General features: G+C 42.4%; 1 protein-coding gene across 4 annotated transcripts in view; it reads left to right on the top strand.

Moving 5' to 3' along the window:
- palm1a (paralemmin 1a) overlaps positions 1-10,220 on the top strand; it is a 250,110-nt gene extending 239,890 nt beyond the window's left edge. For all 4 annotated transcript variants that reach the window (XM_073068837.1, XM_073068838.1, XM_073068836.1 and 1 more), the window contains 2 exons: positions 2,048-2,116; positions 5,844-10,220. In XM_073068837.1, coding sequence (XP_072924938.1) covers positions 2,048-2,116; positions 5,844-6,520 — 746 coding nt within the window. In that variant the 3' untranslated portion in view covers positions 6,521-10,220. The remainder of the gene's footprint in view (positions 1-2,047; positions 2,117-5,843) is intronic.
- Positions 10,221-13,061: the final 2,841 nt, after the last annotated feature.

Here is a 13,061-nt window from a genome sequence, read left to right on the forward strand (position 1 = left end):
ATCAGGAAAGAGGTACAAGGCACACACTCAGCGATTCAGGAACTACTTCTTCTCCTCTGCCAACAGATTTCTGAATGGACAATGAATCCATGAGCACTACTTCACTATTTTTCCACTACTTATTTAATTTAACTTTTTACTTCTTTCTGTAGTTTGCAGTTTTAATTACTATGTATTGCAGTGTATTGCTGCCGCATAGTGACAAATTTTACAACGTTTGTTGATGATATTAATTCTGATTCTGACATTGTGCCTCAGGAAGACAGTATCATTATTAATGACCCTCACTATCCTGGTCCCATCTTATTACTACTGCCGGGGGGAGTAAAGTAAAGGAGCGTAAAGACCCACACTCAATGATTTCCAAACATCTTCTTCCCCTCCATTATCAAACTTTCAAATGGTCCATGAATCCACGAAAACTACCTGGCACAAAATATTTACTTTTCGTAACTTATGGTAACGTTTTATGTCTTGCATTGTACAGCTGCCACAAACCAACAAATGTGACATTCTGTATGTTAGTGATAACAACCTGATTTTGAGAATCCTTGAAACTTTTTATTTATATTGAAAGAATCAAAATCAAGATGATTACCACTGTCTTACATGATGAGAGATTTGTTGCTCTGCCGCAGCAATACACTGCAAAAACATTAAAAATTGCCATAAATTATATAAATAATAATATAACCAGAAAAGTCAAAATAAGTTTCATATTCATGAGTTTATGGACCATTTACAAGCTGATGATGGAGGGGAAGAAGCTTTTATTAAAATACAACAGGCCATGGAGTTCATGCCTGCCACGGTGCCACTCATCGAGAGTTGAGTGAGATGGTGTTGGGTAAAGTTGCCCATTGAAGCTACAGGATCAGCAACTAACTTGGCACAACACTTTACAATAAGTGTTGTTGCACCCCATCTGGCTGGCTGCCGGCTTGGTCTAGACTAACAGGTGCCACAACTGGTTAACAGAAAGACATTGCCCTGGGAGCACTAATTGCAGCCTGGGCCCGCACCTGCTGCCACACAGCGCTACCCAGAGACAACATCAAACAATCATAATCCCACAACATCCCTCCCAGTATTCACCCCCGCAGAGCCAGGGTGCAGAGCGTGGTGCTAACCTGATCACGCAGGCACAGCCCTGAATATGGAACAGCACATCGTCATCTTCCAGATGCAGTCTCTAATCAAGTAAACTTTTTGTCCCTTTCTCTCCTTTTGTTTTTTCTTTCCCATTATGGTTTTTTTGTCCATCTCTGACTCATATCCATTCATCTCCTCTGTCTTTCAGGTTGTTTAATCTTTTCCAACCTCTTCATCTCTAACTCTCCCTTGCTCTCTACTTTCCCCATTCTCTCTCTATCCCTCCATTCTGTAACTTTTTTCTTTCTCTCCCTTTCCTTTTCCCCTCCTCCCCCCACCTCCACACCTCATACCTATCAGATTCCCTCTTCTCCAGCCCTATACTTCCCCCCCACCCCCTCCCAGTTTCACCTATCACTTTGTGTTTCTTCTTCCCCTCCACCACTTTCTTGCTCTGACTTCTCATCTTTTTTTCTAGTCCTGATGAAGGGTCTCGGCCCAAAACATTGTTGGTTTACTCTTTTCCATAGATGCTGCCTGGGCCTGCTGAGTTCCTCCAGCATTTTGTGTGTGTTGCTTGGATTTCCAGCATTGGCAGATCTTCTCTTGTATGTGATACACTCCCATTGTATTCTAAGGCCCTTACACTCTTTATTCTTTGTCAACAGTAAAATCTCACAGAAGATTAACACACACAATTGGCCCATTTTCTTCTCTCCAAATGTATCAGTGTTTGCGACCTGATCAAATGTTAGCAAATTACACACAGCTATTGTGAAGAGAACTATTATTCCCAATGCCAAATGGCACCTTCTTTTCAAGATTCCCTCTGTCTGTAACCTTTGATCCTCATTAGCTGTGGTGAAATACTGTGTTGACTAAACTGAATGGGTAGGGGAACAGACGTAGCCTGTGTGGGCAGACCTCGTTTAACCTGTGCCCTCTCTATCTGCAGAGCTGGAGAAGCACCACAGTAGCCCAGTGGCCAACAAACCTGAGGGATGCACGGAAAAGATGAAAGCTGGTAAGAGGAATGAGTTTGCAGGTTTTATTCTCCCATCCTCCAGCTACCCCTTCAGTGCGACACTGCACAAAGGGAGCTTCCAGATTTACCTGCACCTGCGGCTGGGTCTGCAATGTCTCCCAGTCTGAGCTCAGAAAGAAAGTGCTCATAGCAAAGCAAGGCGGGGAGCTGAGTGTGAACCTGAATATAACTAGCTGGGTAAAACCACACCAGGTGAGCTCAGTCCCTCGGCAGGTACAGGAAGGAGAGCTGCTGCCTCTCAGCTCAAAACCAGGTTCTGTCCATGTGGAGTTTGCGCGATAATGTGGATTTCCTCCCACATCCCAGAAACACAGAGTTTGGTAGGTTAATTGGCTGCAGTAGGTTGCCCCCTATGTAGACTGGGGTGGTTGGTAAATTATTAAATTGTCATATGTGCCGAAGTACTGTGAAAAACCTGCCTTGTGTACCATCTACACAGATGGGTTCTTCACCGATGTACTGAGGTAAAACAATAACAGAGAAAGTGCAGTGTGAGGTCATAACGAGGGAGATTCTGCAATCAGGAGTCCATTTTATCGTACTGAGGACCATTCAATAGTCTTACAGCCACAGGGTACAATCTGTCCTTGAGCCTGTTTGTACATACTTCAAGGCTTTTGAAGATTCAGGAATAGGCATGTAAGGAGGAGCAGGTTATCTGTGAGATATCCCTTCACTCCCTTTTCCACTCGTACAGACTTCACTCTTGGTCACTTTCCAATATTACTTCTGTTCTTCTCAAATCTACAGCATGTAAAGCCTGGGACAAGAGCAGCAGGAACATGGGAGTAAAGGGTCGCTAGTCTCCACTCCTAACTGCGCACGCCTTCCCCTGACACTGAAATGCATTCCTGGAGCTCTGTGAGGGAGGGCGCACCTCATTTTCAGTGTGGGTCAGGGAGGCAGCTCTGCACTGCCTCATCAAGGAGTGACAACCCATTCTCCCCTGCCATTCATTCTGAGCAAGATGCCTGCAGAGCTGGTCCAGTTACCTGAAGACCAGGGAACTGGTGTACGAGCTCCTCAATCACAGAGTCCAACACCGCCACACCCCTCTCCCTCTGACACTAAGGTACACTGCTGTTCAGCTGATGCTGACTGACCAGGTCTCTGCCCACTGGTTTAAAGTCCACTCTGCTTCTCAGTTTCTGCTGCAGTTGTGATGGCGGCTGCTGCCACCATCTGGTGATTGTGCAGAACAGCAAGGAAAGCCCACAGCTGATAACATGCTCACCAGGTTTACATTCGGTTTAGCGTACCGTCATGGTGCAATAAAATTCCTTGCTTGTGTGAAGCTCACAGTGTACATGGTAATATTAAATACAACAACAATCGCAAATCAGAAGAACAGTGCAGAGACAGTAGTGCAAACTGAGGTCGTGCAAAAAGAAATGCTAAAGTGACAGTAACGGAAGAGGTCAAATCACGGATTTCAGAATGCAACAGCACCATTGGGAAGGGGACATTAGAGAGGTGAATAGTTCAGGAGCCTGATAGCAGGGAGGAAAAAGCCATTCTTCACTCTGATTGTCACGAATTTCAAGCTCCTGTTTCTTCTCCAGCAAGTAGAAGAGAGAAAAGAGAACGGCCAGGCCAGCAGGCACCAGCATGAGAGCATAGACTTCACACTGAAAACAAAATAAACACCAACACCACAGGGCCACTGGCACAGGCACTATAGGCTGCGGTGACTTACAGCAGCCTATGGGCAGCTCCATGGGCAAGACAACATTATCAGCATTTGAACTCATATACATGCACTTGGAATTTTGGCTCCATGTATACCCCATGTCCTCACTCAGGATCCTGGCTCCCACTGATTCTTAATCCCTGCTATTCCCAATCCCGGTCCTGGTTCCAGCCACACACCCACGATGGATACTCCACAATCCATGTTGGGGCAGACGCCAGGGGAGTGGACTCAGAAGAACAGTAGATGCTTACCACACACAATGGCCCCAGGAGTACAAGATCAGCAGACAGTAAGACAGTAGACAGTGAGAACTCAGTGTAGAATGGGCCAGAGAAGGTATAAAGGAAAAGAGAATGATGATGGAACAATCAAAGGAGGATAAGGCGATCCCTATGGAATGTGGGTTTAAAAAGTTGAATAGGGAATATCATTTCCAACTTCTATCCCCACCCAAGCCACAGATCTGATTAACCCTTTTTTCCTTCAAATACTAAAGCACCCCCCACCACCCAACCCTGTGTCCTAGCTTGGCAAAGGGTGATGGACCACAGGGAATGTTCATGGGCCAAGCTGGCGCCCATGGAGATGCTGCTGAGCCACCTGGGTAGTTGTTGCAATTTGATGGTCCATGGTGGGATGTCGTTGTGTATAACCAGCTACTATCTTTCTGACTTTACAACACTGAATGGTCACTGACAGTGAAGTACTTGGAAAGCCCTGTGTTCATGAAAGTCTCTGCACAGGTGTGACAACTTTTCACCTGAGCGAGCTCTGATGTTTATTATAATGAACCTCAGTCAGTGAGTGATGCCACTCATTGTGCCCACTATTCAGATAGATACAACAAACAGCAGTTTAGCTCTGGTAGGATCTACGGTAAGAACCTTTTTTAAGGTTCTCAGGCGGACAGTTTAAGAGACATTTGGAAAGGCAAACAGATAAGAGGGGTTTGGAGGGATATGGCCTAGGTGCAGGGAGAGGGACTAGGCAAAAGATCAAGTTGGCATGGACTAGATGGGCCAAAGACCTATTCTATTTCTATTTCTGTGCCATAGGACTCTGTGACTGTGATTCTAACAGGCTCTGCTGATGTGTAAGCTAGTGGAAAGGTCCACATCAGGAATGAGAGATGGATTCTCCCAGTGAAGACTGAAGCAACAGTACTGCTGCTGTCACAATTAAACAGCAAAAGGTCCCCTTCCACTTGTGACGGGTAATTGGTTGATTATTGTCACATGCTGAGATGCAGTGAGAAACTTGGTTCTGTACGCCATCCATACAGATCATTACAGACATCGATACACTGAGGTAGTACAAGGGGAGAGCAGTAACAAAGTGCAGTACAGGCAGGCAATCAGGTGCAAGGGTCATGGCAAAGTAGATTGTGAGGTCAGGAGTTCATCTTCATTGTACTGGAGGTCCATTCGGAAGTCTTATAATAACAGTTTAGAATCTGTTCCTCAGCCTTAATGATCTGGGTTTTCAAGCCTGTCTGATGGAAGAGGAGAGAAGAGTGAATGTCTGGAGTGGGAGAGGTTTCTTTCCCACAAGGCAGTATAAAGTGTAGACAGCGTCCATGGAGGGGAGGCTGGACTAGGCTATGTCCAGGACTTTCTGCGGTTACTTGTCTCAGGCAGAGTAGTGGCATCTGAACAAGATGCTTTCCATGGTGTATCTATAAAGATTAATGAGGGTCAACAGCGACATGCCAAATTTCCAAAGCCTTCTCAGGAAGTAGAGGCACTGGTGTGTTTTCCTGACCATTGTGCCGATGTGGTTGGACCAGGACAGGCTTTTAGTGATACTTACACTTCATGTAGTTTATTCCCTCCAGACTATTGCTTGTAGACCCTTGGTAGGTAGGTAGTACCCACACAACTCCACTTCCAGCACTGATAACAAGAATGGACGTAGTTTTCAATAACATTGGTGCAATGGTTATCTAGTCATTGAGGGCAGTTTTACACATTCTTCTCTCATTTGCTAATATACTGCTCCTTTACTGTTGGCCAGCAATGTTTGCAGTGGAAATTACTGTGGAGAAGGACAATGTGACAGGAGAGACTAAGGTTTTGTCCACCTCCAGCGTATCTCCCAAAAACCTCCACCAGCAAGGTGTCAAGGTCTACGAAGATGATCTCAAGGTGATCCATGAAGTACGCAAGGGTGATGGAGCAGCGGAAAATGGAGTCCATCTCCTGAGCACCACAGAGGTCGATGAGCTCATGCAGAAGGCAGACAAGGTGACAGACTACAGCAAAGCTGTGGTTCCTGAGGGGAAAGGACCTTCTGTTCAACTGGAGGCCAACAGTCAGTCACCAGGAAAGTGGCAGGCAGACAGGATAGCCGGTGAAAATCTTAAAATCCTTCAGAAAATGCCCGGAGATGGTGCAGAGCCCAGCAAAGACCAGCCAGTGACCATGATTTTCATGGGATACCAGGATGTGGAGGATGAGAACGAGACCAAGAAGGTCCTGGGCTATGACGGTACAGGGAAAGCAGAGCTGGTGGTAATTGAGGATGGTGACGCCAAGAGCGAGCGGGTGGTGACAGGCCAGGCCCCACCCAACGGCACAGCAGCCGAGCCCCCGGCCTCCGAGGAGAAGCCAGGTGGGAAGGAGAAGGAGGCAGTCGATGATACAAAGGATCTCAAGGAGAAACAGCGTTGTCAGTGTTGCATTGTGATGTGATTATGTGCTGTTATTACTCTAATGTACAGTTGGAATGTTATATGTCCATAGTCTTCATGTCTTCTAACACGTGCTTTTAATTGGGGATGCAAGGATCACAGCCAATTCATCATGATATCTCAAACACCTGCAGTTTTATATACATTTAATCAACATGGTTAAAAATATGAAAGCTAATTTGCTGAGGATTGTCCAAAACATCTCTTCCAAATCAGCTACACCCCACTTACATTTCCTTGATGATGTCATAACAACATTGTGATAGCCCGTTAAATTTATCAACAGCAGAAGCTGCATTAAAAAAAAAATTGGGCAGTACAGAGAGTTGCAATTGACCCTTGAAATTGCACTTGGTCAAGCAGTAGGGCAGGGTGCTTTCCCAATCGCCATAGTGTTCCCCGTTTGAAAATCTGGTCATTCTTCATAATCTCATCCTATTGCCCTCAAGTTTTCAATTGGCTAAAAGGTCTCCTTCAGTAGTCAGCCAGAGAAAAGTATTTTTTTTCCCTCTAGGGTAGCTCATCAAAAGGCATATGCTAATATACAGATCGACACTTGTAAAGGTATACAGTAGCTAAATAAGAAAAACTAAAATTTTAAGAAATGGCAGAAGAGCAAAGGAGGCAGAATGGGAGAAACTAAGAGATGTACGCAAATGAACGTTTAAATTCAGCTTTTATGTATAACAGAGTTAGTAAAGCAGTAATAAGTCTACTGTAGATAATTCATGGTGTATCTTCATTACTGAAAATAGAGTTTTATTTCAGTATGACAATCCCTGAAATAAAGCCAAACAATTCAGCAATGGTGGGGCGGGGACATACGAGCTAAGAATAAAATGTTCAAAAGTTATTGTGGCGGTCAACTTCCAGTTTTATGTTCTGTCATCTGGTCCAGGACAAACACTGGACCACATCCATAGTGTTTCTTCCTGCTCTTCCTTCAAATTATGTCCATCTTTCATTGAACCAGGGACCACTTAGTTTGGTTTTTCTAACTTGATGTTATATATGATGCCTTAAATCATCTGAATAAGCAAAAATAAATATTGATCTTTGATCATTTTGAATCATAATTAAGTTTTCAGAAGAGCTGAAATGTCCTATAGAAGGGAGAGCAGCTATTTTCTGTGAAAACTTTGAATAGATGAAGGAAAATCAACATCACTGGTCCTGGGAAACAGCCCTTCTGTTGAGTTCAAAGCCAGCCACCTTCTGAGAGACCTGAAGCTCAATTTTTTTGTCACAAGGTCACTTTAATTCTTGTTCAAACCTCAGGTTTAGTGGTCACTGCAGGAACTCATTTATACAAACAGGAATCTCTAATCCTGATCATTTCAGCATCTAAGGTGAAAAACTAGGTTGTTCCGCTTTGTCATAGGGTGATCTGATTAATCTATAATCAAACTTTTAAATCACTGTCTGTTTAACAGACCACAGAATTAAAGAATACCTTGCTTACATACATGCTGAATTCTGAATTTTTTTTTTTGCAATTCCCACATCAAAACTATACCTGAAATATCTTAGCAACTCTACAAAGTTATCTAAACTGGATTTTCTGAATCATTGCATCCCTAATTTGAATACACTTTTCTATGTCACATATAAGTCAAATCAACATATCTTATACACTGCCAGTCACCATGCACAACTCTCAATATTTGATGTGTAACAGTGGGACCATTTTATTTTTTCTGTGCATGTTCTCTAGCTGATTGCAGAACATTATGAAAGCTGTTAAATGACATTGTGTGTTTATTACTTTACTGAAACCTGTCTGGAAGATTTTACATCACTAACTAACCTCCAACAACATGAAACCAGAGGCCATTTGCAATGGCATCATTTAGGTGAGGACTGTTCAGCTGTAGTAAGTGAAAGTACCCACTACAAATCCTCTGAATCAACCATTCCTCCAGATTAAAGAGTAGGGTGCAGCAAACTTTGATTTGTAATCGGTTCTGAACCCACGCCAGCCTGATCATAGATATCCTAAGACTATGTTGTTGAAGGACACACATCTCTCTGCTCCAGTGCCAAGTCCCTGAAGTTGCCTGTGGGAGAGAGGGAGAATGCAGACAGAAAGGAACTCATTTGACCACTATTCTCAGCAGTCACTTTTAATTGCTCCGTGATTTCACATGTACCAAAGACCCCATCACAATGAGAGTTGCTTCACTGGTTCAATTACAAGACAATCAAATTTCCCTTAAAATAATTTCACAACTTTATTGCTCTGCTTGAACTGTAATGGAAAATTCATATATATATACAATATACATATATATATCTATTTTTAAACACATTGCCTTGGGAATGGCATTAGCCATGTTATGGACTTCATTGAGCAATTGCCCCAACAACAAGGATGTGATAGGCTCCATTGGACTTTATACCATTGAGCATGCTCATTAGAAGAATAAAGTAGTCCCATTTTATTCAAACACATTCCAGGAGCCTGTGGCACTAGCATTCTCACACAAATTCCCAAGTGTAGCACGTGTAAGCATAACACGCACTTCCTCGAAGAGTTGTGCGCTATGTCTCTCGTGCGCTAATGGATTTCTGAGACTTGAGGCTACGGCTCTCTGTACCAGAGAGGCAAATATCATTCTGAGTGCAGATTTCCATCACGTGTCGGAAGTTAGCCTTTGTAACTAGTCTGTGTTCTTAGTTGTTGAGTGCTGGTATGAGCTATGTTGTAAAGATGGAAACCCTTATCAATTTCTTCTCTATCACACCCCATTCCAAAATCCTATGGCATATCAATGGATTCTTTAGGAGCTTTCAAACAGCATATTGTCCAAAAGACTATCTTACAGCATTAACCGGATAAAGGATTCCTGTTCGTAAACCATACAAAGGTGCACACAGAATGCTTTAATTATAAATTGCAAATGTTTGTCTAACTTTGTTTTAAAATGAAGGCTTTGTTTTTTTTTAAAAAACAGAACTCTAAGTTGCCATTGAAAAAAGAAAATGTAATGCATATATTTTTGTTATGACATCTTATATTTACTCTTGAGTTGTGGTGTGCTCTTCACCCACACACCCACACACTTCAGTAAAGCTAACTGAGGTGTCCAAATGCTTACTTGGTAAATCATAGTCTCTGGACTTGTACAGGATGAGTTATACATGCTGTACAATGTTTGCTCTATGTTACAGAATCTAAGCAAATCCTACAGGATGAATTCGATGCCTACAGAGTTTTTTTTTTGAGAGGGAAGGTTGTATGAGGAATGCAATACAGTTCACTCCCTTTAGGAGCACACGCCAACAGAATGAGTGGCAAGTCCTAGCAGAATATCGGCTATGCATACAGCTCGCTCCCAGGTCTCCTCTTTCACAGATAGAGCTGATCTATCAACTTTCAACAACTAACAGGACATTATTGGATAATGCTGGCAACCTGCACCACTGACATGATTCAGCACAAGAGCTTGTTCATTTCACTTCTAATCAGGGATTGACACAGAGTGAGTGTCTGCCCAATGGCAGAAAGGTCTCTAAAACACAGCGTTTCATTTGATGCTTGCATCAGACCATAATGGAAAAAGAACAACATTTTAAAAATAAAAGTCATGGAGCTCCCATGCTCCTAGGTGGAGTCAACTGTATTTCATTATTTGAATCAATGTGAAATTCAATATGCAAAAATGTATAGCAATCAAAAATAAAATCTAGATGTGGTTAAATGGAGTGCATTAATGTGAGTAAATCTAGAGCAAGATTTCAAACAAAATTTAAAGTTCAACTGAAAATGGGATCAGGAACCCATCCAAATTCCTCCCAGTAGTGTTTGACTGATTATCACCGTTGCTGGTTTTCTGGGTAAATGTGTCTCCAGTTTTGCAGATGCTTTAATATCTAAATGTTCAGGACTAACCATGTGTTAGATGTGTGCAGCTTTGCAAATTCCCACAGATGGGAAAGTAAGTCCATAAGACACAGAAGCAGAATTAGGCCATTTGGCCCAGAGACTGCTCCACCATTTCATTATGGCAGACCCAATCTCCCACCTTCTCCCTCCCTTCATGCCCTGACTAATCAAGAATCTATCAACCTCTGCCTTAAATGTACCCAATTAGTTGGCCTCCACAGTCATTTGTGGCAACAAAATCCACAAATTCACCACTCTCTGGCTAAAGTTCCTCCTCATCTCTGTTCTAAATGTTCATCCCTATATTCTGAGGCTGTGTCCTCTAGTATTAGACTACCCCACCATAGGAAACACCCTCTGCAACTCTGCTCTATCAGCCTTTCAAAATTCGATAGGTTTCAATGAGATTACCCCCTCATTCTTCTCGATTCTGGTGAGTACAAGCTTAAGCTCTCCTTATATGATAAGCCTTTCAGTTGCAGAATCATTTTTGTGAACCTGCTTTGAACCCTCTCCAACGTAAGGACATCCTTTCTAAGGGACCCAAACTGCTCAGATACTCCAAATAAGGCAGCACCAGCGCCTTATAAAGCCTTAACATGACACCCTTGCTTTTGTATTCTAACCCTCTCAAAATGATGCCAACATTGCATTTGCCTTCCTCAGCACTGTCTCAACCTGCAAATTAACCCTTAGGGAATCCTGAATGAGGACCCCCAAGTCCCTTTGCAACTCAGAATTTTAAATTTTCTCTCCATTTTGAAAATAGTCTGTGCTTTTATTTCTTCTACCAAAGTGCATGACACTTCCTGACACTGTATTCCATCTGCCATCCATTCTCCTAATTTGTCTACCTTCTGCAGACTCCCTGCTTCCTCAGCCCTACTTGCCACTCCACCTATCTTGGTATCATCCACAAACTGGGCCACAGAGCTTTCTATTCCTTCACACAAATCATTGATCTATAAAGTGGCTATAAGCAATATTCACCCACACCCCCTTCCCGGAAGTTTTCATGTTTTATTGTTTTACAACATTGAATTGCAATGGATTTAATTTCACTTTTTTGACATTAATCAACAGAAGCAGAATCTTTCATGTCAAAGTCAAAATAAATTTCTACAAATTAGTCTATTACAATTATTAAATACAAAATAATTGATTGCATAATTATTCACCCTGTTCAAGTCAGTATTTAGTAAATGCATCTTTGGCAGCATATACAGCCTCTAGATAGATAGATCTATCAGCTTTGCACGTCTGGACAATGCAATTTTCTCCATTCTTCTTTACAAAATGCTCAAGCTGTTAGATTGCATAGATTGTGAGTGAACAGCTCTTTCCAAGTCCAGCCACCAATTCTCAATTGAATTGAGATGTGAACTCTGACTTGGCCACTCCAGGACATTAACTTTTTTGTTTTTAAGCTATTTCTGTATGGCTTTGGCTTTATACTTGTGGTCATCGTCTTGCTGGAAAACACATCTTCTCCTAAGTTACAGTTCTCTTGCAGTGTGCATCAGGTTTTCCTCCAGGATTTTGTTGTATTTTGCTGCATTCATTTTATCCTCTTCCTTCACAACCCTTCCAGGGCCTGCTGCAGTGAAGCATCCCCACAGCATGATGCAGTCACCACCATGCTTCACGGTAGGGATGGTGTGTTATTGATGATGTGTGGTGTTTGGCTTATGCCAATAATAACGTTTAGTCTGATGGCCAGAAACCTCAAATTTGGTTTCATCATACCATAGAACCTTCTTCCAGCTGACTTCAGAGTCTCTCATATGCCTTCTGGCAAACTGTAGCCGAGATTTCATGTGAGTTACCCCCTCCACCCCACCACCACACCCAACAGTGGCTTTCTCTTTGCAACTCTTCCATAAAGCTGCGACTGGTGAAGCACCCGGGCAACAGTTGTTGTATGCGTAGTCTCCCCCACCTCAGCCACTGAAGCTATAAATCCTCCAGAGTTGTCATAGATCACTTGGTGGCCTCTCTCACTAGTCCCTTCTTGTACAGTCACTCAGTTTGAGGATATCATGCTCTAGACAGCTTTATAGCTGTGCCATATTCTTTCCATTTCTTGATGATTGATGGCTGTACTCTAAGGGATATTCAGTGACTTGTAAAAAAATTTTCTATACATCTCCCTGACTTGTGCTTTTCAATAACCTTTTCACAGAGTTGCTTGAATCTTCAGGGTGTACTTTTTGCCAGGATACTAACTCACCAGCAGATACAGGTGTATTTTTACTACAATCAATTGAAACACCTTGACTGCACACAGGTGATCTCCATTTAACTAATTATGTGACTTCTAAAACCAATTGGCTGCACCAGTGATGATTTGGTGTATCATGGTAAAAGGAAATACATATTTATACAATTAACTATTTTGTATTTTATATTTGTAATTAATTTAGATTTGTAGAAATTTGTTTTTCATTTTGATACCAAAGAATCTTTTTCTGTTGATCGGTGTCAAAAAAGCCAAATTAAATCCACTCTGATTCAATGTTGTAAAACAATCAAACATGAAAACTTCTGTGGGTGGAGAGTGAATACTTTTTATAGGCACTAATGTAAAAAGAAGTGGTCCCAACACAGACCCCTGTGGAACACCACTAGTTACCAGCAGCCAACCAGAAAAGGTTCC

The sequence above is a fragment of the Hemitrygon akajei genome, chromosome 16 (genome assembly GCF_048418815.1).
Source record: "Hemitrygon akajei chromosome 16, sHemAka1.3, whole genome shotgun sequence".
Taxonomy (NCBI): domain Eukaryota; kingdom Metazoa; phylum Chordata; class Chondrichthyes; order Myliobatiformes; family Dasyatidae; genus Hemitrygon; species Hemitrygon akajei.